This window comes from Cucumis sativus, chromosome 4, assembly GCF_000004075.3.
Source record: "Cucumis sativus cultivar 9930 chromosome 4, Cucumber_9930_V3, whole genome shotgun sequence".
Classification (NCBI taxonomy): Eukaryota; Viridiplantae; Streptophyta; class Magnoliopsida; order Cucurbitales; family Cucurbitaceae; genus Cucumis; species Cucumis sativus.
In genome coordinates this window covers 2,794,050-2,818,682 of record NC_026658.2, presented here as the reverse complement: position 1 = coordinate 2,818,682, position 24,633 = coordinate 2,794,050, and the positions used below count along the sequence as shown (strand labels likewise).

The following is a 24,633-nucleotide window of genomic DNA, read 5'->3' as shown; positions in this document are numbered from 1 at the left end:
TTATAAGACCTATTTGATACTCATTTTGATTTTGAATTTTAGTTTTTAAAAATTGTGTCTATAAACATTTATTCCGTGTATATTTTTTCCTATTTTAAAGAAATAGTCAAGTTTTAAAATTTTAAAAATAGTTTCTAAAAACTTGTTTGGTTTTTGAGTTTGGTTAAGAATGCAACTCTTCTACTTAAGAGTTGTTAGAATGGAATAACTCGAGTTTGATATATGATGTTAAAAACAATCTAGTCTTTCTAACGCTATTCTACTTTTTATAAAGTTGTTTTTTTTTTAAATTCATTCATCTTGCCCTTCAATTTTAACTTACTTTTTATGTACATGTTATATTATAGTTATGAGTTTTTATGCACTTTTTCACGTTAATTATTTCATCCGTTGAAAACAAATGTCAATCATCGTTGTGTTGTGACGAATCATGATTTTGAAAACAAAATTCGACACGACCTCATATTAAATCGCAAATGTCCGTTGCTTCTTAAGATTAACATAACCTACCAACTCAAACATGCATTCAAATAAGAAACCAAATCCATAAAAATATGCTAAAATAATAAGTATTCTAAGAATAATAATTAGATTTAAAATAGAAACTGTTTTAGAATTAATTGGTATTAACTTTTAGAATTAATAAAAAAAAAAATTCTTAGCGATCCCTAATTAAACTTTTTCCCCTTTTTTGTTTGTCATTCCCAAGAACAGTTTCTAGCTGTTGCATTTTACTCTTGGTTTGTTTGTTACTATGGGTACACTAATTAAAGAAAGAAGAAGCAACTTTATTATGTGTTAGTAGTCAATACATATATATGTATATATCAATCATTTTTTTACTATATACTCACTCTAAATTTTGATACCAATACCAATTAATCATTGTATGAAGTGAAAATTTGAATTTAAATATAGAAATAATGAAAGAATACAACCCAATTGATTAGGTGACATTAATGTCAAAAACTGAGAATATTTAATGAAAAATTGAGATTAAAAATATAAATCTTTAAATATGTTATAGAAAAAGTATCTCAATAACAAATTGCAAAATTTATGATCATTGATGGTGACAAAAACAAAACAAGAAAAATCTCAATTTAATATTGTTTTTATTTATGAAAATTTATGGAATATTAAATAAGAAAATTGTTATTTCTAAACTATATTTACCGTAAAAGCATTAACTAAAATGTCAACATAAGGGAAAAGTTTTTTTAATTCACTAATATTTCTTCTTCTACATGGAAATCCTACCCCAAATTAGGAACATTTTAATGGAAACTTTTTTGGTTTAAATGGAAAAAAAAAAATTGGTTCAACATATACATACATATATATATATATATATATATAATGTAAACAGAAAAAAAAAAGACATTTTTAAGAAAATAAGTGGAACAATGTGGTATAAAAATAAAAAGCAAAATAAGATAAAATAGCCAGAATAAAATACAAACAAAAGAAACTTAAAAAAACAAGAGGAAGTTTTCAATTGTTCCACTCAAAAGAAAATAAAAGCCAACGAATTAAAAACATATAAATAGATATTTAAGTTTATGCATAGTATATATAGATATATAAAAAAGGATAATAATGCAAATACAATATTTAAAAACTTATATTTTAAAAGAAGATTATGGGTTTGAAAAAGAAGAAAAAAAAGAGCCTATAAGTGTGTGTATATAATATATATATATATATATATATATATATATATATATATATATATATAGGATTTCTTTTTTCATTTTTTTTTTTGAAGATAACTATTTAACTAATTTTAAATCGAAAAATTAATTTATTTTTTTAGGGTTAGAGACAATGAGAAAAAAGCTTAATATGGAATTAGTAAATTGTCATAATAAATATTTTAGTAATTAACAAAAGTTAATGTGATTACTTTATAAGGGTTTTAATTTGTTTATTTCTTTGTTGAGTTTTTTCTTTTGGGAGTCAAAGTGAGAGTGGGGAAGGAACACGTAATAAAAATAGAAGAATAGATTTATAGAGTAAATTGAACTTTCAAAATTTAAAATAACATTGCTTGCTTGATAGATTTAAGAGTTAGATCGGAGAACGAACACTAAATAATCTCTATCTTCCCTATTACAACCCATCACTTATCAAAATACATCTAAAAAATTTAATGAGATTTTGATAGACAAGAGACGGGTGGAACAGCTGACAAAACTTTTCCATCAGCGTTTTGACAAACAGCTTTGGCTTTCTCTCCTGGATTCGTCATTTTTATGTTCACATTGTCCAATATAATATTTGAGCAACGAGCTTGCGAACAGTTAAAAGTAATTGCATCTTCATTTGCTGATGTTCCATTAACTTCACGGTAAGTCACATCACTTACTTTTATATCCATTCCCTAAAATTGAAAAGCAATATTATAAATAAATATAAACAAAATATTATAATTTTCTTATGTATATTTACATATATGTACCTTCATTTTTCTTGAGTATGCGTAAGATGAATAATACTGATCAATAATGATTGGATTTTTTGCATTCTTCATTGTTATTTTCTCAAATGTAATGTTCTTTGCATATCCGTATCCACCCTGAAATTACAATCCAAATAAATATCGAGTATTATTCATGTATATCACATATTGTATGTAAGTAAAATCAACAATGAATAATCACCTCCCAAGTCTTGATTCTAATTCCATTTTGAGTGCTGCGTAGGAGGCAATTGCTTACATGCACATTTTCAACCACGTTATACTCACCATCTTTTCCTAAGCTCCCAATGCTACATTCATATTTTTATTTCAAATGAAATTTTGAAAAATGAATTAAAAAAACTTTAATAAAATTAAATTTTTGAAAAATATAACTATAATTAATGTAATATATTGTTACCTTATGCCATGACCAGGGCCACAAGTGATACCGTTTATATTGATATTAGAAGATCCGTTATTAATAGCAATACAATCGTCACCTACATTTTTACATAAATAAATAATAATGATTAATTAGGTATGGATTCAACTTTATCAATTTTAAAAAATAATAAAAAATATGAATATATATTACCTGTTGCCATGAAAGAATCTTCGATAAAAATATTTGTTGATTCAGAAATATCAATTCCATCCGTGTTAGGACTATCCTCGGGAGCACTAATATGAAGGTGCGAGAAAATAACATCATGACACATGTTTATAGATATATGATTCTTGGCACTGTTGATATGCTTCATTCCTTTCATTTGAAGCCCATTGCAATTGTGGAAGAACAAAGCCTAAAAAGATCATACACTTAATTATTAATGATATCATTATCAACATTATAAAATAATAGTAAACCATCAAACCCTAGTTTTTCAAAATGAATTTAAAAAACACACCGTGGGTCGTTTACAGTGTTTATGATCACAATCTTTCCACCATAAAGACCCTTGACCATCAAATCTTCCACCTCCTTGTAGATTCAAACCTTCTATGTCAAAAAATTGGATCCATTGGCCTTTACCATCGCTGATCCATTCATCCTTGGTTGGAGCCATTAGAGTTCCTCCAAGCTTAAAAACACACACACAGTTATTACTAAAACATATGTGATATCATCACTATAAAACTAATTTCTGTTACCATTTTGTAACAAATGGTATGAATTAAACAAATTTATTGAAAATGTAGAGTAAGATAAAGAATTATTACATAAAAAATGACTTGTTTGGACTTGCAAGGACCCTGAAATTTGAGAGGGTTCAAGAGGTAAGTTTTTCCATCGGGTACATGTAATGTTGGACTCTCTTCTGTTGCTCCACACACATCATTCCAAGCTTTCAGAAATGCCTTGTCATAGAGAAAAATACAAAGGAAAACAAGTCAGTATAAGAGTATTGATATTCATAAAAAAACAACAGAAAGTGTTTTGATAAAAATGAATAGAATTCACAATGTGGGTAAATTAAATTACTCACTTTTGAATCATCGGTTTTGCCATTTCCAATTGCACCGTAATCAAGAACATTGAAATCAGATGAACCCAATACAGTCCATGAGCTTAGAATAGCAATGGAATATAGGAAAATTGCAGCTGAAAGGAGCTTCATTTTTATGGTATGAGTGAAGAATTTAGAGAGTAAGAAGATAGAGAAATGAGAGATCCGTACTCAAAATTTGAATGTTGTGAGAAATGATTGAAAACAACGTTCTTTAAATAGAGAATGCAAATAGAGGAATTTGAGAAATTAATAATTGTTTAATCAAAAAAATACTTAATGAAAAGAATACGAAAGGAAACTATATAACAATGGAATATAATTAATTTTTAGCATTTGAGGCAATTTTTTAAATCCTATTTATGTTGACTGATTTGATTTTGTATATAATTAGTCAACTAATTGTTTGTATGTATATATGATAAGGGATTGAAGTAATTTAATTTAATTCAAACTAATTGTAGAAATACAAAACCTTTTTTTTGTTGTATTTGTTTCATGAATTAGATTTTTTTTTTTCTTTTTTAGTACAATATGCTAATTAAGAGTAAGTAGAATGAGTTTAAGTAATGTAATATATATATAATATATGTGCTCTTAATTTATGCCTTTAGAAAAATTTTGTTTGAAAATATGTGTTTTAAGGTGTAGAGGTTAAAGAAGCTAGGATTTAATATAATCTTGTAATAATTAACATTTATTTCTTTTTGTTAAAAATCATGACTCTCATAAATTTAACATTTTAATTATCTCTTTATTTTACTTTTACAGTTATAAGATACTTTATTTGTTATTATTATTCTAAATTGACTAACTTAATTGTGTAGAAAAGAATAAGAATAATAATGAATAACCACTAATAACGTTTAAACAATACTTATTGGTCTTAGAAATGACTATGGCAAAATTGAAATATGCATTTAATTTGAGTATCTAACTTGTATATATATATAATATTCAAATTGATTTGAAGAATGGTGAAAGACGAGGATGTGGCATTGTTTAAATATAGAGAACATTATGGGTGAAATGAAATTGATTTTTTATTTTTAAATAATTAAAAAAACCCACAATTTTTTTTTTAACTATTTAGGAAAGGAAAATTGGGAAATTGGATGGAATATTTGATTGGAGAATTTTGTGTGTTGCTTGAAATGTATTCAAATGCTCAAATAAGGCAAATTATGGAGACATTAATTTCATGTAATCGTGTTTTTTTTAATTAATTAATAGGTTAACAAATTATTTATTTATATTCTTCACGAGGTTTAATAGTGCATATATATATGTTGTTCACTCATTTTTTTTAACTTAAAGGTAATTATAATTTCTTTAGTATAATTGATAATCGATGGAGCAATACATTCAAATGGAACATTTAGAAAGTTTGAGTTTAGAAAAAATATATAAAAATTTTGAGCTTAGAAGGTATAGGTTTAGAGGGGGTGTTAAAAAAGCTTCAAGGTAGATTTGGAAATAGAAAATTTGAATTTATGTAACATTTAATTTTATCTAATCAATAGTTAAATTTTTACGGGTATTAATTAGTTAACATATTGAATAAAACATAGTATTATGAATTAATTAAAAACTAATTTATATCACCTCTCAAATCCTCACTCCTTTGAGCTTTTTTTGAAGAAGCAATGGCTCAGGTAGAGGTTTTCAACGTTACATTCAAATAAATAAAAATTATTTGTATTATTTGTGTGCGTCTATGCATGCATGCGTAAAAGAATAAATAATGACAATGAAATTAGATGTTTTATGTTATATCGAAATTGTCATTTTTACTCTATACTATAATATTAATATTCGAAGATTGATCGTTACCCACGATATAATCTATCACCTCCAACAAAAATATAAGGAAGGTCGATGAACAAGAGGGAAATTTGAGAAATTGATAATTGTTTAATTAAAAAAATCCTTAATGAAAATAGTGGGAAATGAAACTATAAAACAATGGAATATAATTAATTGAGGAATTTGTTAAAATCTATGGTATTTATATCAAACTAGCAAATAAGTTTAATTTTTAGCATTTAATTGGAGCATTTATTTTACATAATTTTTCTAATCCTAATTATTTCCACTGATTTGATTTATAATTGATCAACTAATTGTTTGTGTGTATATATGGTAAGGGATTGAGTTAATTATTTAATTTAGTCCAAACTAGTTGTAGAAAAACAACCCTTATTTTTGTTGTATTTGTTTTGTGAATGAGATTTTTATTTTACTTTTTTTATTACAATGTGTAAATTAAGAGTAAGTAAATTACTAACTAGTCTAATATATATAATATGTATTTTAAACATAATTTTAATATAATTTTCAGATTTTGATAATAATTAATGTTTTTTTTTTAAAAAATGACTACGTCATAAATTTAACATTCTAATTATTTATTTGGTAAGTCAATGTACGTTGGAACAACACGCTCAACCTTTTCTTCAACGTTTTGACAACAAAATTCGACTTCTTCTCTAGGAGTTGATGTCCTTATGTACACATTGTTCATTACAATGTTGATGAAACGAGTGAGAGACATTTTCATTTGTTGAACATCACTCACTCTTAAATTCAATGCTTAATAAATTGGAATAAATTAATGTGTGCATATATATTATATGAATAAAATGTAATGAAAATAAAAATAAAATAAAATAATTTGTTGTTTATTATTTTTTCATGCACTTATGAAAGAAGTATAATATAATAATAATTGGGTTTTTGGTGTTCATGAGTGTTATTTTCTCCAATGTGATATTCTTTCCATATTCATATCCATCATGTAATGTTCAACAAAAATATAACTTTTTATGATGTATAAATAAAACATAGTATCCATATCAATTTTGAGCTCTGTTGAAGAAGAAATTGTTCATTATTTTTAACAGTATCTATGTATACGTATGGAAAAGAATGAGTATTGTTTTTATTATATGAAAAATTTACTATTGTCATATGACTTGATTTTTTTAAAAAATAAAGATTAGATGTTTTATGTTATATAAAAATTTTCCTTTTTATCTTATGTCATGATGATGTGAGTCTGGACGGTGTCTATGATATTAATATTCGAATGTTAATAGCAATACAATTATCACCAACAATAAAATATACAATTAGAACCATATAAATGAAAATGATATTGTCTTGGAGAACAAAAATTGATATCAGTTGTCAGGTAAGAATTTTGAACAAGAATATTGATGGACTTAGAAATCCGTAATATTAAAACATTTAGTTTGTGAAATTACTTAATATTTCCATAGATTCTTTAGTTATATTTTAAAATATCGGGATAATTGCAATTACATCTTTAAACTTTCAATAATAACAACTCGTTTTCTAAATTTTTAGGGGTGTTAAAATGGGTTTACAGTGATGAAAATTAAATACTCAAATTTATATAATCAATACAATTTATACAATTATGTAGGCTTGATGGTCTAATTTTAAATTTTGAATAAGTTTAAAGAGATTAATTTTTTTTTCATTTTAAAAGTTTAATGATATAATTTCAACTATCTACCTACTTTATAGTTTATGGGTAGTGTTTACAATTTGTCATATTTAGTCACGTGTATTCCATTTAAACGTGTATTCCATTTAAGCGTATCCTTACAGACTATTATGTGAGAAATTTAAATTTTAGTAATAGTCAAGTTTTTTGTTATAGGGTTTGAAAAGATTCATTTTATTTAAGAATTTAAATTTTGGAAACATGGGATTTGATTAGGAAAGAACAATTAAAGGAGCATAATTAGGATTTGATTAACTTATTGTCTTAATTTTTTTAAAAAAGAATGAAAAATGAAAAAACTTATAGGCTTGAAATTAGAAATATCCATATATATATATCCATACTTCTAGAGTTTTGGATTTTAGTTTAAAACTTTAAATGTATTATAATGCCTAAAATGTACCCAAAATTGGGAGGATTTTTCTATAAAAAAAGACTATTAATTAATCATTCGAGCAAAAACGAAAAAAAGAATTCCCAAGCTTTTCCTTTTTTAGAGAAGTTAATGTTTTGAAACTATTAACAATGTAAAACAAACCTATTTATCATATATTTATTATCAATCCGTTTGATTTAATATTATCCAACTATTTCTTTTAATTAATATTTTGTATTTAAAAAATAGTAACATGTATAGTATGTATTAATAACAAAAAAAAAAAGTACGTGGTTTAAAATTTCATTTGTTGAGTCAATTTTCTAATAATTATAGATATCTGTTTTCAAATTGTTTAAATGCTTCATGAGTTTTTTTTTTTTTTTTTTCCTTTTTAATTAGAATTAACTTGAGAATGCATTGTTTTAAAAATAAAATGGGGAAAATGTACAAAATAAAAGAGCATAGTTGAATTGATATTTACCGAGAGGCTTTGTGATTTGAAATATATAAACAAATACTCTGTAAACCTCAAAAAGTATGAAACAACTACTTCCCACAACAAATCAAGGATGTACATTTTATTACATTACAATCTATTCACTTCCCTTTGGATCAAAGGGAAATAAAATGACACCTTCTTTCACAAAATCAATTCTATGAAAGAGAGCCTACACAGCTCCAAAACAGCTATTTTCTATAGAGCCAATGTATTTGTGCACCTTCAATCCCTGGTTTAAAAAGATACATCAATCAAGTGATATGAGTTACGCGGTTGTTTCTTAAACGCATTTGGTGTCAACCTACATTTCCCGATCACGTGAATTGTCGTCTCATGTACGTGTCTTCGTGAACGAATACGGGGTCGGCAGTTCTCTGTGGTGGTGGAGGAGGGTTTGGGAACTGGGGTTGTGCCATTGCGATGTTTGGTTGAGGAGGAACGGAAGGATGGCCCCACACAGTAGAAGGGTCATTCTTTGCAGAGTTCAATATGAGGAAGTAGGACATTCCCAGAGTTAAACTTGCCATACCTACAATGGTGGCAAAAGAAAAAACTCCAGGTTTTAGAACATAGCAGTCGTAGTCACGGAAATAGTTGCGTTGTTCGCCCCGTCCGTTGTTCAGTGCAGCACCGGTGAGGAACAGGAGGAATGCTATCACATATGTAACCCTGCAGAAGATATTAAGCTGAGGGTGTAGGTACAAGGAAAGGGAAGGAAAATTCAGACTCAAGATAGGTCTTTGCTTCATATTTGTTAGTATGGACACCTCAACTAACCTTATGAAACAACCGCAGAGAACTCATTAAATTCTAAATATGTGATCACCATGGATTGAACACATTTCAATCTTGACCTTTTCTCAAACGCATGTTTTTTATTTACTAATAACTAAACCCATGATGGTTGACAAAGGCGTGATGATGGGACTAAAACAGAGTACAATGAGAATCTACGTTTGTTCTATTTTCATTCAGAATTGAAGGCATCGATTGTTCTTTTAGTTGTAAATTAAAGTAGAACGTTTCTCCAAAACAATAGATCGATCATTTACACTATGATGATCATGGATCAGGTCACATCAGGAAGTCTCTTCTCTTGGTTAAGATGTTCGATAAAAACAAGAGTAACAAAAATCATAACGACTTAACAAGGCAGAAAAAGCCAAAAAGATGATAACAAGAACATGGAACTGTTTTTAAAGCAGAAAAAAAGAAAATTATATTATCACAAACAATATCGTAACGTAAAGTTGGGCCATCAAGAACCGGGGCAGAAGATTGATTAATCGATCACAATAAAATAACCTTTATTTCGACTAGGCGAGTTCAAAATTTCTTCCTATACTTGAGAAAACCAAATCGCAAGAACTCTTCTGGTTTCAATAGATTTTCCTATAATTCATCTCATGATACAACAGAAACACAGCAAACCATAAACTAAATGCAAATTAGAATGAGAAAGGAAAGGTCGAAAAATACCACGAAATGGTAAAGCAGATCACAGCTGTTCTCCATTTAGAAGCAGGAGGCCGAGGACCTCTAATGCAGCAAACGCATCCCGTCGAAGCCTTTATTGTTATTTGAGCAAACAAAAGCGATAGTGCGGCTGTCAAACCAAGGCCCAACGCTGGACTTCGGGGATATTTACACAAATCAGGAGCAACTTTAGTGACTTGATTCCGCTGTCAAATGAACAAAATTGATGTGTCAAACTTTAAAATGCATCAATCCCACATTAAACTCAAAAGAAATGTTACCAAGATCAACATATATCAAGGGAAAGAGAAAGAAGCCAATGATGATTTGGGTTAGCATAGAAATTTCGTTTAAAGTGAAAAATTCTCTTATAGTGATCAAAAAGTGTGGACTCGTAATCATAAGTCTCAAAACCAACAAGGGCATGCTTATTAAAAGTGCTTCTAAAATTTGATTGTATGAAAATCCCTGGTCAAAGTTTAAAAGCAAACATTAAACTGATTTTGAAAGATAAAAAGTGTGGTTGTTTTAAAATCACTCTCAAGCATGTTCTAATCAGATCTAATTTCATTAGATGATTATTAATCTGCCCCAGTTGAACTATTATTTCCTTGATCCAGAGCACTTTCTCTGTTTCATCAGATGTATCGTCAAAGGCATCATGAACAGAACCCGGTAACTTGTAAAAACTCAAGGGATTAAAATGAAAATTTCTTCGAAATTGTACGAACCAAATTAGATATTAGGTCGATATGTGAGTTTCAGAGACCAACTAAATTTTAACACTCAACAAAATAAACTTTCACCAAATTTGTCAACTCTAGAAATGGAAAATTAAAAACAAAATCATTATCAAACCAACTCCTACAAATTACTTGAAATTAGAGGAAAAGTACCGTTCCATCTGATTCAAATCATCATTCTCAAGTTTTACTATACTAAAAAGTTAAAAGCACACACACGCACACACAAAAATAGAAAACAGAAAATTAAAAAAAAAAGTATGATTAGATATAATAACACCCCCAATCCATCAGTCTAATCAATTAACCTGTAGATCAGGGCTTGGGAAACAAGTAATGATAAAAAGAAGAAGCCAAAACAAAAAAGAAAATCAGATCCAAATCAAACTGTATTTAAAATTCACCACCACCTTCTTTCTATATAATTTTTAATCAAATTCAACCATATTACATACCCAATTTAAAACGAACCCTACTTCAAAACTGTTCTTCCACATTCTTTCCCACACAATATCTCATCAGCCAAACAGAAAAAATAAAAATAATAATAATAAAAAAAAAAACCCCGCGATCAAACAGTAATCATTAATTGAATCTTCACCTTAGTTCTTGTAGCTTCAGCGGCGAAGCCAGTGGCGATCATCACAATCCCTAAAATAGCAACCACATATTTAACCATCAGAGCCGACTTCCTCTCCATCTCCGGCGAGTACTAACTGGAATTAAAAAAAAAAAAAGGAAAGAGGAAGGATGAGAGTTTCGGGTGGAGGTTGGTATTAAGGACGAGTATTTCAATGGCGGGGAAGGAGAAGAAACTAGGAAGAGAGTAGAGGAAATTAGTTGAGGGGAAAATGACAGGCGCTGAAATTTTGACGTTGCGTACTATGAATGAAGAAAGAAGGACATAGAGTACTTGGAATTTGGATGGTAGTAGCGAGGAAGATGTGGCGGTGGACAATAAACGACGGCGTTTTACCTTTGATCACTGCGCCAATAGGAATTATCATTAAGACTTGCTGACAGATCGTCAAACTGGAAACTAACCTTTGAGTTCAAATTAAGAGAAACATAAAAAATACTTCGTTTTCTAATTTTTCCTTCTTCAATAAGTCTTTGCTTGGAATTAAATATTTCAACAAATGTATTTGAAATGTTTTCTTTTGATTTTTCTCAGAGCTAGAAATAGTTTTTTATATTTTTCTATAGCAAATATATTGTTTTTTAAAAACCCAGATGATGTTGACAAACAAAGCCAATCGAATACTTCTCGAAAAGACAAAACAAACTAATCGGAAGTATAAATCATAGTCTTCTCTTGGTTTTTTGTACTTTCTTTCTGTAAGGCTTTCTACTTATTTGTACTTATTTGAAAAACCCAAATAAATAATGTGGAAACAATCACGTTATTTGGGATATTAATATAATTAGAATATTTAGTGTTTGTTTTTTTTAAAAAAACTATTTATCTCATCATCTTTTATGTATAACATACGTAAGAAGATTGTGAATAAGTTTTCAAATACTCTTTCTAATCAAAAAGAGTTTCGCACAATTGGCGTTCATAATGATCAACAAGATAAGCTAAACTAATTTTGACCACTTGTTCAAGTTTGAACACCTTTTTATTTTCTTCTAAAGCCATCACAAGTGTTGGCTTCAACAAATTGGCATATCCAACCAAAAAAATTATCCCACCATAGTTGAAACCTCATCCTAAAAAGCCCACAAAACCAATCAATTAATCGAGTAATGTGTCCCAACATTTGCATATTCAACCCCACCCCAGTATGAGTCTAATTAACCTAACAACAGTCCATTTGAACTGAAAGAAAAATGTGTTAGATTTACGTTTAACGGTCTCTTTATCAATCTATCGTGAAAAGTAATAGAAATAATATTTAGAACTTGTTTAAGGGTCAATTCAAGGATAAAAAAGGAATTTCCTTCTTCCTTCATATATCTGAAGCGTTCCATCAAAATACAAATTTCTATAATGCTAATAATATATAACATCTAAGGACGTATTAATATGAGCAAATGTGTTGAAATGGTTCCAAACTAAGCTCCCAAAATCACACCCTACATTTTGAATTATATCACACCCAAAACCTCAAATTTCAATCACTTCATCGTTTTGCTTCAAATTGAACCTGAAGAAAACACAGTGAATTTCATCACTCTGTTCTTGTTCATCTTGACAAGCTCAAACACAACCACGTCTCCAACTCTCAAATTGCTTTCCTTGCGAAACACACCCCATCCTACTCCCATTCGCTTCGCCGACACACCTTTGCACCATATTTTCCATCTTCCCTGCTCCGACGAACGTCCTTGAATTTCAATGATTTCATCCTCCCTGCTCAGATACTTTTTGCCAAAACTTGAAGGAATGTACTGTCAAACAACCATGGAGATGGTAATTAACACAACGTTCTTTTGCTGTAATGTATTATTAACTTAAACAACTTGTAAAAGTGTATGGAGCTTCACCGCATAATTCTTCTTTATGTTTCTCTCCTCTATGATCAACATGAATGAAGGATTGTTAGTCTTCATCATCTTTTTCTTCGCTTCACAGATCGCCATCTCCTGTCCTCTCGACGACCGAGTTTTTGAAGCCAGCTTTCGTCTGTTAAATCAAGAAAAATAGTTCTCGTCGATCAACTGCATACTCCCAAACCCAACAATAGACATTCAAATTTGTAAAATCAAATATTGAATCAAGTGACTCTAACCCTTTCAAAATCACGTCTAAGTCTGTCATCCAACTAAGGGCCACAACTCACATGTAAGTGACTAGAACTTACCTTCGATGATTTTTCACTACATCAATATCTTCAACAGCTATACAGTCCTCAACTTTAAACCTTTTGCTCATGAACTCGTGGTCGCAACTTTCCAACTTTATTTTGGATCTCTTCGTAGTATGCAGTTCATATCGACATTCATTATCGTCGTCGTTATCATCAATGAATTGATCGGAACAGTCATGAGAGGAAGAGATTGAGATAGCATAGTCAGATTTCTCAACTGCGTTTTCAAGCTTCATTCCATCATGGTGTGGATATTGAATCTCAAAAGTAGTTGTGTCAAAAATAAGAACATGGAAGCTGGAATTTCCCTCATATTTGAAGATCAATAAGAAACCATAATCTATAGAGTAATAATCAATAAACTTGTTCCAACTATGATTAAACCATATTTGGCCATTGAATTTCTCTAATCCCACTTCCCAAACACCACCATTAGGAACAATAAGAACAACACTAGAAGATAATTCTTTGCCAAACATCCTAATGAACTTACTGGGCATTTTCTGTAAAGCAAAAAAGAGATTTATATTAATAAACATAACTTACTCATATTAATCTAAGCATATTATTAAAAGTAAAATCTTGTGCCACTTTCAACCTGATCAAAAAGTTATAAATTTCTTCAACCCCACTTGCTCAAAAAATTCCTGTCTAAAGAAATACTCATAGCCACAAATATTCATATTCTTTCTAACGTCGTTAAAAAAGTATTATTAGAATCAGAATGGAAGTTCGATAGAACTATAATGGTGATACTACACTACGGTAGTTATATTATTTCAAAATTACTTTGAAAAACCAAGAGTATTTACACACAAATAATTATTGGAATTTTTGTTTTTAGTTTACAGTAATTAAGCTTATAATACTCCTTATCTACTATTTCTTTCAAATGATAACTAGAATAAAATTAAAAAATATATGTGTTTGTTTTCTGAACTTTACTAGTAATTCAAGTGTTTCTTTTGACAAAGATAAAAGCCTTCTTTGATAAAACAAAACAAAAAAACTATTAATTGAGGTTCAGTTTGGTAACTCATATGCTTTTTGTTTCTGAAAATTGAATAAAGAAAAAGAGTGCTTAGTAACACATTTGCTTTTTGTTTTTTAAAATTAATAAAGTTTGTTTTTTAAAAAAATTAATAAAAAAAATGTGTAAGATAACTATTTTTTCTTTCCAAGAGAAAAAAAAAAAGAAATTATTTAAGAGTTTGATCTATGTATGTAAATAGTTTTAATATTTTAAATTTTAAAAATTTTAAAAAATGCCCCATTAATAAATTGTTTTGAACCAGAAAATTTGAAAATGATAAAAAAAAAAAAAAAAGTTCACAAAAAATACATTTTTTTTGTTGAAAGCAGAAAACAAAATCAGTTTCAAGTTTTTGTTTTTTGTTTTTAATGAACTAATATAAAAAAATCGAAGTTTAAGAAACAGAAAAAGCAAAAGCAAAAAGTTGAAATAGTTATCAAATGAAGCCTAAAAATTTCAAAGGAAAAAAACATCGATTTCAACAAGAGAAAACTAACAACGAGATCTTACTTTTACTTTTTCAAGTTTTCGGTAAAATCTCTAAAGAAAAAGAAAAGCTTACAGAGCAATCCACAAACAGAGTCTAACTTGTTCTTGTTATCATTTCTTCCAAAAAGGGGGGAAGAAAAAGAAGCAGTAAATGTAGGAACATTACCAGCTTTTCTTCACGAACGGAAGAGGGGAGAATTATCTTGAAAAATTGCAAGGAACTATTAGTTTCTTCGGGCTCAAGAAACCGCCGGTTGTGGCGCTTGAGCCCAGTCCGACGCTTTTCGCTACTGTTTTCTTCCATGGAACGTCGGAAAGCGCTTTGGTTTTGGTTTTCGTCCGCAGTTAAGGGTGGTTTAGTGTTGAGAGCAAATAGAGTAGAGGAAAGGACAGACTAAAAAAGAAATAACAAAGAGTACTCTGCTTAGATTTTGGGGAATCGGAAAGGATTAAAACGTTTTTTTTTCCATTTTATTAGAAAAATATTATATTAGGAAATTATAACCCTCAGTCCGAATTCGAAACGTGTAATGAAAAATATGGATTAAGAGATTGTATTATTTAAAACATACATTATATTAAGAGGTAAAACTTAAACTTCAAAAATATATATAAAAAAAAAATTGATAAATTATTTATACAAAATTCAATAATTACACTTGATTTTTCTGTAAAATATAAATATTTTCTACCATTTTCCTAACTTTTTCTAAAAGTACTGTTTCAACTCAACAAAACAAATAATAATTATCTTTCTATCGAACCACTTGTGTATGAATTCAAATATCTACATTGACATAAATATTAATAACCAAATATATTTTGCAAAATTATTTGAAAGGGATAAAAGTGTTAGAAAATACTAACAAATGTAGCAAAACTTTTATATTTTATTAATAATACAATAAGTCTATCGGTGTCTATAAATCACTATAGATAGGAAGCCATAGAGTTCGAATCATAAACTTTGATTTACCTTAGCATGGAAGCTATTATACGGTTTTAGCTTTTTCTTCGGTGCAAATATATACAAGGTATATGGTTGTTTTTACGAGGTATTTGTGTAGTTGATCGTGTTTAAATTTGTTGTTTGATTTTTTTTATTTTTCGTACAATTGTATTTGTGCAGACTAATAATTCGTTCATTTCAATACAATGTATTTGTTTTCTTGTTCTATCAGTTGGTATTAGTTGTCTAATTCACTCTAATATCGAGAGACATTTTTAAAAATAGCTAAATAAATTAAAATATTTACAAGTTATAGCAAAATGTTGGATTATATAAACGATAATTTTTATCACTATAACATACCAATGTCTGTCGGTGGTAGAATTTATTATAAGTTATAAATATTTTGTAAAATCTACGGCTTGTTTTTTTAATTTATAGCAAAATTCATCAACTCTCAACTGTTGATTTGAATTTTTGTGGTAAAGAATTTCAATTTTTTTAATGCTATACGTGACAATTTTTCCTTTTATTTCTTTTACAATTACAATGTCCATCCCTAATTGCAATTCTCTCGGCCCATTAGCTATTATGGGCCTTGCTCCTTATTTAAGCCCAGCTTATAACACCTCTTTGGACACTTTATTGTTCTTGTTTCTAATAAATACTCTCAATTGCAACTAGAAGTAATTTTAGGATCAAATAATCAAGTTTCTAACTTGTAAATTTTGAGTGTTTAATCTCAATCTTATTATATTTATAATGATTCTATGTTACAGTGATTATTGTATTCTCTCTAATGGTACGTTTGGAGTGAGTATTATGACGATAACAATATTTCAAAACGTCTTATTTCCAACCATATTTGTTATTTGCTATAGCTTTTATAATTTGACATTATTATTTTTCGTTGTCGGCTACGGTGTTTACAACTTCCTCAACAGAATAAATCAAATTTACACCACAAATACATGCTATTATAATGCAAACTAAAACAATCTACACCTCAAATACAAACTATAATAACTGACTCTTTGTCTCATAAATGTTTTGGAATATTGAATTGTACTAACTTATATATCAAATTTTACTAGATGGGATACTTTATCTTAGCGAATACGTATTACATTCAAAACTAACTTATTTGACAAATTTTTAAACAAACCGACCAACTGTATTTAACTTTATCTTCATGAGTACTTGATCGCGCATTTAAAACTAACTTCTTATTAAACAAATCTAAATAAGTAGACGAACTATATTTAATTTCATATTCAAAGTCACTGTGTTTGAAAGATGAAAACATAGGAGAATTATTGTTTAAAAAAAACCAATAATTATTTCAAAAAGCATATTATAGGTAGATACCAAAACAATGTGACTTAAATATTCGATATTCAAAAGTCTCAAATCTCTTCACGTGACTTTATTTTAATGTTATAAAAGGATAAAAGGCGTTAACTGACGGTGTTAGGGGTAGCTGGGGAAAGAGAAAATGCGCAGACCTTTTATTATTATTATTATTTGAGAAGGAAAAATGCATGACTTAACCACTGTTGGTGGGAAAGGGAATAAAGCAAACAGAATATGCTAATGAGACGAGAGAAGATGCGATGACCGTGAAGAAAGGGAAGGCCACGTGTTCCAATAGGAAGTTAAAAATTTAAAAGGAAATTCCGTACGCGAAATGAAAATAGGTGCGGACGGACGGAGAAGGCAATTTGCGTTGCGGATGAGAAAGGTTCTCTAGTTTTGTCGTCTTTTGGGGTACGACGACGTATAGGTGGATTATAAATACGAAATTACCGCTAACGATTGGAGATCAGAAGCGATTAATCGCCATTTTCTTTCTTCTTCTTCTTCATCATCTCTCTCTCTCTCTCTCTGCTTAGGTGCAGTTTTTTCTGGTTCTTTGTTTTTTCTCCATCTCTCTCTCTCTTTAAGCCTGAATTGTATGGCCGCTAATTCGAGGAGCGTAGGAGCGATCGCCGGCTTGGGGAAACGAATCACTGACCAGATCTGGACCTGCGATCCACTTCGTAACTCTGTGATCTCTTCCTCTGCTCCGAAGTTCAGGTTCTTCTTCTTCCTTTTCTTTGATTTCTTCTTGTGCGAATGTTCATGAAGTTGTAGTGCTGTTAATTTGTTTGTGCTATTCTTTGGTAAATAGCTTTATTGCATTATTGTTGCGAAACTTTCTTTGAAAAGTTGTTCTGAATGTTGTTGCATTTCTTCTTCTTCACGCTGATTGCCTTTTTTTTAACAACTTCTCACTGACGCATAATTAAGCTGAACGTCTTCTTCACGACGTAACTTTTAGGTCCTTCCTAGACTAGAATCTCTTCGATTGATCGTATTCTGATACTCGGTTCCTTCTGATCTTGGTCGTTTCTTCTACTAATAAGGTTTTAGGATTCTAATTTCCCTTCGATTTTCCCGCCATATCCAATATTACGCCCAATTTGCGTAGAAATTGGAAAATGATGCTTTCCTCACTCTGCCTTTTTCCTCCGCTCTTCCTCGTCGTTTTTTTATTCAAATTTGTTAGACTAGTTTTTACGTTCACGTTGTTGATTTGTCAATTCTGCTTGCTGTGTGGAAGAAGATTTGGAATTAGAGAGTGCGAGTTCTTATTCCTTTGAAACTCAGATGAAATTTGGGGAAGAGGCGTAGGTGGAGTAAATCCGGGGTTCGAAACTCGAAAGTTACTCTGTCCAAAATCGTGAATATAAAAATTGAATAACTACTTTTTCTTTTTTCTTCTTATTATTAGTAAACTAATTTATCTTTTAATATAATAAACAAGTCATCCATTATAAGATTTATTACTTAATTTTTTCCAACAAAAAGGTCAGTCAATATTATTATTTTTTTAAAAAAAGTGGATATTATGAGCTGTTATACATTTTATTTGTTGGTATCATTTTTAGAATTTGGCTTATTTACTAATTTTTTTACTTTACATCTATGCTGAGATAATAATCCAGGGTAGAGTTAAACATAGTCGTTTTAATCTTAATTATCTCCTCTTCAAGCATTTTTCAACTTTATGCAAACCTTGAAATTGCATATGGCGTCAGACATAGTAAATTAGTGGGGACAAGACTTTATTGGTGCAATATCTATGGTATTTAATACTTGTAGCATTACAATTATTTTAGTTTGATCAAGCGACAAACTAAATTATGAAGATTTTAACACTTAATATTAATTGTAATTTAGTATGGTCCCAAAGTAATACCTAATATCAAGATTAACATAGTGTTTAAAATTTTTTATTTGTTTTTGTAATTTGCCTAGGAATTCAATTGGAGGGGAGATAGATTTTTCAAAAATATAATAAAAATAAGAAAATAGTTCCCAGTGAAAACATGAATTTTCTTACAAAATATTTAATAGAATATAAGAACTTATCACGTTGTGCCTAATTTATAAATATATACTTCCAAAGGAATAGAAGAGTGCTGACAAATATATTGATTAGGTGTGAAAATATTTAATGTAAAGATTAGTTCTTAAAAAAATTAATATATAGATTCGTTGACTTCACTTCGCTAAAATTATTTCCATTCCACAGTTCTTTAATAAATGTTTTAAAACTGGTCATTGAGTAGAAAACTCACAAAAAAAATCAATGGAAAATTGTGGGTATTTGAACCTCAATTCTCATTTCAAGTTATCCACTTACACTATTCTATTCTAAAAACTTTTCCTCTTACCTAGAAAAGCAAATAATCATCCCAGGAGGATTTTTCTTTCTATGACTCTTCTCATGGAACTTATATATAAATAATAGAAATTGATTAAAATAATTTTATCTTGTTATTTTAGGTTTTGTTATATTTGAAAATATTTTTAATTATTTTAGTATTTAAAGGATGAAATGTTTTTTCAAAGTTGAAATTATATTTTTTTTATCTGAATGAGGTCTAACTTCCTATTGGTTTCCGAATTGTTTTTGGTTTTGTTTCATTTCCATATCCTTACTTAAAGTGCTACAATTTTGTCATTATATTTTGAATTTTTTGAATTTATATTTTAACTTTGGTTTTTTATTAGATACGTATATTTTGTTCTTAATATTAATACTTATTGTTTGATTTTGAAGAATTATAATAATTAATTGAGCTTTATGAACAGGGTAGATTTAAATTTGAAATTTTACTTTTAAATTATTTTGAATTAACGGATAATATTTATTGTTTATAGAAAGTCAAGGTTAATAAGATTATAGAAAAGAAAACTTTTATAACTCATGATTAAGTTGAAACTGTATCCAAATCTTAAAATAAGATAGAAACTAAAAGACTAAACAAAATATAATTCATAATTCATAATGACTCAAAAAAGTGTTATTTTGAAATTTAGAAATGAAATATTTAGATTTAGAAATAAAAACTTAAAAAACTAAAACTGTACCATTTTCCTATGCAAAAGAGATGAGTAGGGTAGGGTGTTGGTGTAAGCATCTTTAGTGCCCCAATTTGAAGCTATGAAAGCTGAAAAAGGAAACTCCCAAGTCTAAAGCCTAAAGATATTAGAGTGAGTGGATCCACAGTTAATGCTAAGCGTCAGTGATGTGATTTGGCCTTATGCTCATCCACTCATTTTAAGCTGACATTTTGATTTCACTATTTTTTTTCAATTCTTTCCTTGAATTTCTGTCTCAATCCGACTCTACTTCGGCCGTGGATTGTGACTAAATGGTCTGAATAATAAATACCATAGAATTTGGGTCGGTAAGAGAGGGGACTAAGTAGGGATTTCTCATCTCCATCTCATCCTACGCGTCTTTTCTTAATGCTCACTTTGTCAAATTAAAAACAATATTTATTTGGTCATTAGTTCATCAGCCTTTGCTAACACTCCAAGCTTTAAACTACCGATCTAGATCAAAATATCAAACGTAAGTTTTGATAGAATGTTTATGTTGATAGATTTTTCAATTATTATTAATATAAAAGATCTACAAATTTACAAAAAAAAAAATGGCCATCCTTGTAAAATAGTTTTGAGCTTTGTTTATTAGGCGCCATTTCACATGGGTGATAGTTTATTAATATTTTTGTCATAGTGCATTGATTTATCTATGATATACTAGAAATCTCCATAAAAGAATGTCAAGTTGGGAATAAGTTGTTGACATGCAAATAAAGATTTAACACCAACCAAAGCAACCACTACCATCCAACTAACTTTATGTGAATGTCTAATTTTAAAATGTATTGTAATTAATATATATTTGAAGTTGTTTTTCTTTGTGATTCAAATTTTAAAAGTGATGGAAAAAAGTTTTTCTCCATAACCCTATCATCTTGCTTTCATTTACATTCATACAATATATTATAAATATTTATTTTCTTAAGAAAATTTACAGTTTTCTAATATTAATCTAGAGTAGTTTTATATTACATTTCTTTTAATGAAAAATCTATTTGTTGTTTACACTCAACCACACTTGTTATACTATTTGGTTTGAAAATCCCACAAAATCTTATGACATTATTAGTGATTTCTTTCCATTTTTAGAAAATTTCCTTTTCTAGTAATTTTAATTCCCTCTTAAACATATTTTCTTAGGACAAAAAAATATTTACAAATAGAGTACAATGCGTATGTCCATCATTGTCTACTCTCAATACATAATGATAATTGAATTTTTCCTTTCATTTCGCTGTATTAGAAACAAAACTGAATTTGATTTTATGAACACTACATCTACAAATATTGAATGAAATTTTCGATTATAGTCTTCCTTTAATTTGGAAACCAAAATAATTTCAGAATTTTTCAAAATATATTAAAAGTGCTCGACATTCAAACGTGGAACACGTGTCAAATGAAATTTGTTTCTATCCTTTGATGGCCTACGCCTAGCTGGCTCTTATCTTACTTTTCCCATAAGATCCGATTGTTGATCGCCAGATACTTGGAATTGGAAACTTTATGGTTTAAATATTGTTTTCATCTCCTACTTCTAGAATTCTTCAATTTTGATCGGTTCGTTCTTAGTCTGTTTTAACTTAAATTAATCTTAAATATCGTCCTTCAAAATTAACTTTTTTGTTTAAATTGACAAAATATTTTATGATAATTTTCTAGTGGATGCAAGTTAAGATATGAGTTTGTCTTGCAGATGTATAAGGAAAACATTTAATAGATAACAGACGTTTTTAAAATAATGAAAAAAAGTAAGATAAGATTAAATTTAAGATTTATTAAAAATAGAAATATTAGACATTTTTAAATACATGTGTATTATATAATTGAATAAATAAGGGTTTTTATATATATATATAAATAAAATAAAACTAATCCATATTTTGACAATTTTCTCAAATAATTTATCTTCTTTTGTATCTTTCTTTCAAAATATCTCTTCGTTGCCTTTACGGCATGGATGAGAAGACCATGATTCCCCTTCACGTTAGCTCTGTTTGATGAATTTTGGCTTTGAATCTCATCATCTCTATCCAACCTTTATCTGGGTCTAGTGGGATGGGATGATGTGATGTGCCTTCAATTATATATATACATTACAGTCTGATTGTTACTATTCTTGGCCTCTTCTCCAAGTTAATTGTGTCAGTAGTTTTCAATCAAAGTCTTTATTTAATAATGTTTCCAAAATACCATTTTCTTTGAGTTATTGTTTTTCTATTATTTTTATTATTATTAAACTACTGTTCTCTTTGAGTTAATGTTTATTTGATTTTAATTATTTATCATCCACTACTAGCTTAAAGAAATCCATAAATACTATCGGATTCAATTGTTAAAATGTAATTAATGTTTTTTTTAAACAAATAGTTGTGGGAGCAGGTAAGATTGTCAAATTTCCTATTCTCATTAAAAGAAAATACTATGGTTGTGTAGAAGAGTGAACCTCCCTATCTTGTGGTCATGGTAGGTTTGAGTTATGTTATTTTGATTGTTTATTGTGAACTTAACTGAATTATTATACAAATATTTGAAGTGTGTGGGTATATACATATCATCTCAATCATAACTTTATAAAAAAGTTAGATTTTTCGTTGCATTATAAAAATTAGATAATAACTTTAAGAAAATGATTCTTTTTTAATGAGAAAGCTAAATTATTAGTAGAATGAAAAAGCAGTATGTGGTGGGACTGTTCTTATCATTTATGTTAGTTGTTATTGCAAGCCAATCATATAATCGATTACTTTTTCTCGATAGCATATCTGATTCTCAAGCATGCTTTTGGGTTCTTCTTTTTATTCTTCTTTAAGTTGACCTTTTACCTACATCATATCTAATGATCAAATCATCCATACACTCAGTTTGAACAAGAGTAATTAATTATTGTAATATATATATATATTCGTGGATTCCATATTTTATACTTCGTTCGTAGGAATTTTTAAATTTAATTTTTATTTCATCCATGAATTTCAAGATCTTATATACTTCACCATTAAATTAGATCGATATGATGTTATATTTTCCTTATTTACAATTTTCCGATAGTGTTCTTAAATCTGAATTGTTCTCTTGCAATCGACCACTCTTTCTTCAATTTATATACTAAGTAAATCTTTGTGTTGATTCTTCACTGTTTATGTTTTTCAATTGATCTTTCTATGCTTAATGCCTTTACACTTTTAATGTTGAAATAGGAGAGCAGCTCACACCTCAGTGTATGACAAGAACCCAGAGGAGCAAGTTCGACCATCCATAGTCCCAGATGATGTGATTCAACCTCAAGCAGCAGCTGACAACTACTGGGCTCCTCATCCACAAACCGGAGTTTTTGGACCGGCCTCAGACAATCCTGCTGCAGTGGCGGCGGCAGCCAACCGTGCAGCCGATGGTGGCAACTACTCCGCTGTGGAGGAGGAAAAAGCTTGGTTCCGACCAACAAGTCTGGAGGATTCGGAGAAGCCCCACGGGTTATAGAGTCGTTACTTTTGGCCACAAAACATTAGTCAAGAAGTAGCAGCCCAAACTATATTTACGTTATTAAATAAAGAAGGTTTGTTTGTTTGTTTAAGTGTTTGGAGTCTTTGTGTTGTTTTGTAAAAGGTTAAAAAGCAAATGGTTATTATATAGTGTTTGTACCAAACTATATTACGTTGTTTGGATGTTTTTGTGCCCTTCTTTGACTATACAAAATAGTGTGCTTTTATAGCTCTATATTTCTTCTTCCAACTTGAAGCTTAATGGCTCCTTTTTTAAGTGATAATAATTTAAGGTAAAATATTACCTTCGGCCACTGAGTACTTTTAGTTTAACTTTCCTAACTCTTCCAAAATACAAGAAACTAAAATGAACTTAAATAGAAGTAAATTGAGTTAACCAAAATTGGAACAGTGTGAAGTGGAATATTTTGGGATGAGAAAGTTTGAAATTTAGATATAATGGAACATTGAAATGAGAAATCTAAGTTTGGAGGCCAAAAAGAATATAATAATCCTCCAGTATAAGACTTTATGGAGATTTTTTCGAGTCTCTTTTTTCGTTTCTGAAAAGGACATTTTTAAAAGGACTTTTTACGTATATTTCAAATGTTTCTTTTGTACTTTCTAAGTTTCTTTTGTACTTTCTAAGTTGAGTTTGGAAGATTTCAATTTGTTCTATGTTTCATAATGTTACCATTCTACTATTGAAGTTTACATTTTTGTTTTAGTGGAAATTCCAAAATAAGTTAATAAATTTTATTAGTAATAAAAAAACAATTAACTGTTAACGCTTTTGTTTTAAATCAAGTTATAAACTTTAATACTA

General features: G+C 28.9%; 4 protein-coding genes across 4 annotated transcripts; 1 reads left to right on the top strand and 3 right to left on the bottom strand.

Moving 5' to 3' along the window:
- Nucleotides 1–2,026: 2,026 nt before the first annotated feature.
- LOC101211922 (probable polygalacturonase At3g15720) lies at nt 2,027–4,083 on the bottom strand. Its single transcript, XM_031884107.1, has 8 exons — nt 3,952–4,083; nt 3,686–3,823; nt 3,373–3,546; nt 3,060–3,267; nt 2,883–2,964; nt 2,664–2,772; nt 2,462–2,578; nt 2,027–2,383 (listed from the first exon to the last, which is right to left on the bottom strand). Exons 1-8 carry the CDS (start codon nt 4,081–4,083, stop codon nt 2,150–2,152), a joined length of 1,194 nt encoding a protein of 397 aa, XP_031739967.1. The 3' UTR covers nt 2,027–2,149.
- Nucleotides 4,084–8,353: 4,270 nt separating this feature from the next.
- On the bottom strand, nt 8,354–11,644 carry LOC101221478. Its single transcript, XM_004146837.3, has 3 exons — nt 11,203–11,644; nt 9,862–10,064; nt 8,354–9,051 (listed from the first exon to the last, which is right to left on the bottom strand). Exons 1-3 carry the CDS (start codon nt 11,299–11,301, stop codon nt 8,697–8,699), a joined length of 657 nt encoding a protein of 218 aa, XP_004146885.1. The 5' UTR covers nt 11,302–11,644; the 3' UTR covers nt 8,354–8,696.
- Nucleotides 11,645–12,521: 877 nt separating this feature from the next.
- On the bottom strand, nt 12,522–15,351 carry LOC101212165 (B3 domain-containing protein At3g18960). The gene is made up of 4 exons (XM_004146883.3): nt 15,103–15,351; nt 13,409–13,917; nt 13,092–13,230; nt 12,522–12,995 (listed from the first exon to the last, which is right to left on the bottom strand). The coding sequence occupies exons 1-4, from the start codon at nt 15,238–15,240 to the stop codon at nt 12,741–12,743; spliced, it is 1,041 nt and encodes a 346-aa protein (XP_004146931.1). The 5' UTR covers nt 15,241–15,351; the 3' UTR covers nt 12,522–12,740.
- Nucleotides 15,352–17,589: 2,238 nt separating this feature from the next.
- LOC101221715 (late embryogenesis abundant protein At5g17165) lies at nt 17,590–24,044 on the top strand. The gene is made up of 2 exons (XM_004146838.3): nt 17,590–17,961; nt 23,526–24,044. Exons 1-2 carry the CDS (start codon nt 17,840–17,842, stop codon nt 23,803–23,805), a joined length of 402 nt encoding a protein of 133 aa, XP_004146886.1. The 5' UTR covers nt 17,590–17,839; the 3' UTR covers nt 23,806–24,044.
- Nucleotides 24,045–24,633: the final 589 nt, after the last annotated feature.

Bases quoted from the DNA above. Each gene is read 5' to 3' on its own strand.
- LOC101212165 (XM_004146883.3), bottom strand. From the start codon at position 15,240: ATGGAAGAAAACAGTAGCGAAAAGCGTCGGACTGGGCTCAAGCGCCAC. The intron at 13,918-15,102 runs GTAATGTTCCTA...TTTGCTTTACAG, and splicing joins CCGTTCGTGAAGAAAAGCTG to AAAATGCCCAGTAAGTTCAT. The intron at 12,996-13,091 runs GTGAAGCTCCAT...GTTGTTTGACAG, and splicing joins ACATAAAGAAGAATTATGCG to TACATTCCTTCAAGTTTTGG.
- LOC101221478 (XM_004146837.3), bottom strand. From the start codon at position 11,301: ATGGAGAGGAAGTCGGCTCTGATGGTTAAATATGTGGTTGCTATTTTA. The intron at 10,065-11,202 runs GTGAAGATTCAA...TTCATTTGACAG, and splicing joins CTGAAGCTACAAGAACTAAG to CGGAATCAAGTCACTAAAGT. The intron at 9,052-9,861 runs GTATTTTTCGAC...TATCTTCTGCAG, and splicing joins ATCTGCTTTACCATTTCGTG to GGTTACATATGTGATAGCAT.
- LOC101211922 (XM_031884107.1), bottom strand. From the start codon at position 4,083: ATGAAGCTCCTTTCAGCTGCAATTTTCCTATATTCCATTGCTATTCTA. The intron at 3,268-3,372 runs GTGTGTTTTTTA...TGATCTTTTTAG, and splicing joins AACACTGTAAACGACCCACG to GCTTTGTTCTTCCACAATTG. The intron at 2,384-2,461 runs GTACATATATGT...TTTCAATTTTAG, and splicing joins CATACTCAAGAAAAATGAAG to GGAATGGATATAAAAGTAAG.
- LOC101221715 (XM_004146838.3), top strand. From the start codon at position 17,840: ATGGCCGCTAATTCGAGGAGCGTAGGAGCGATCGCCGGCTTGGGGAAA. The intron at 17,962-23,525 runs GTTCTTCTTCTT...ATGTTGAAATAG, and splicing joins TCCTCTGCTCCGAAGTTCAG to GAGAGCAGCTCACACCTCAG.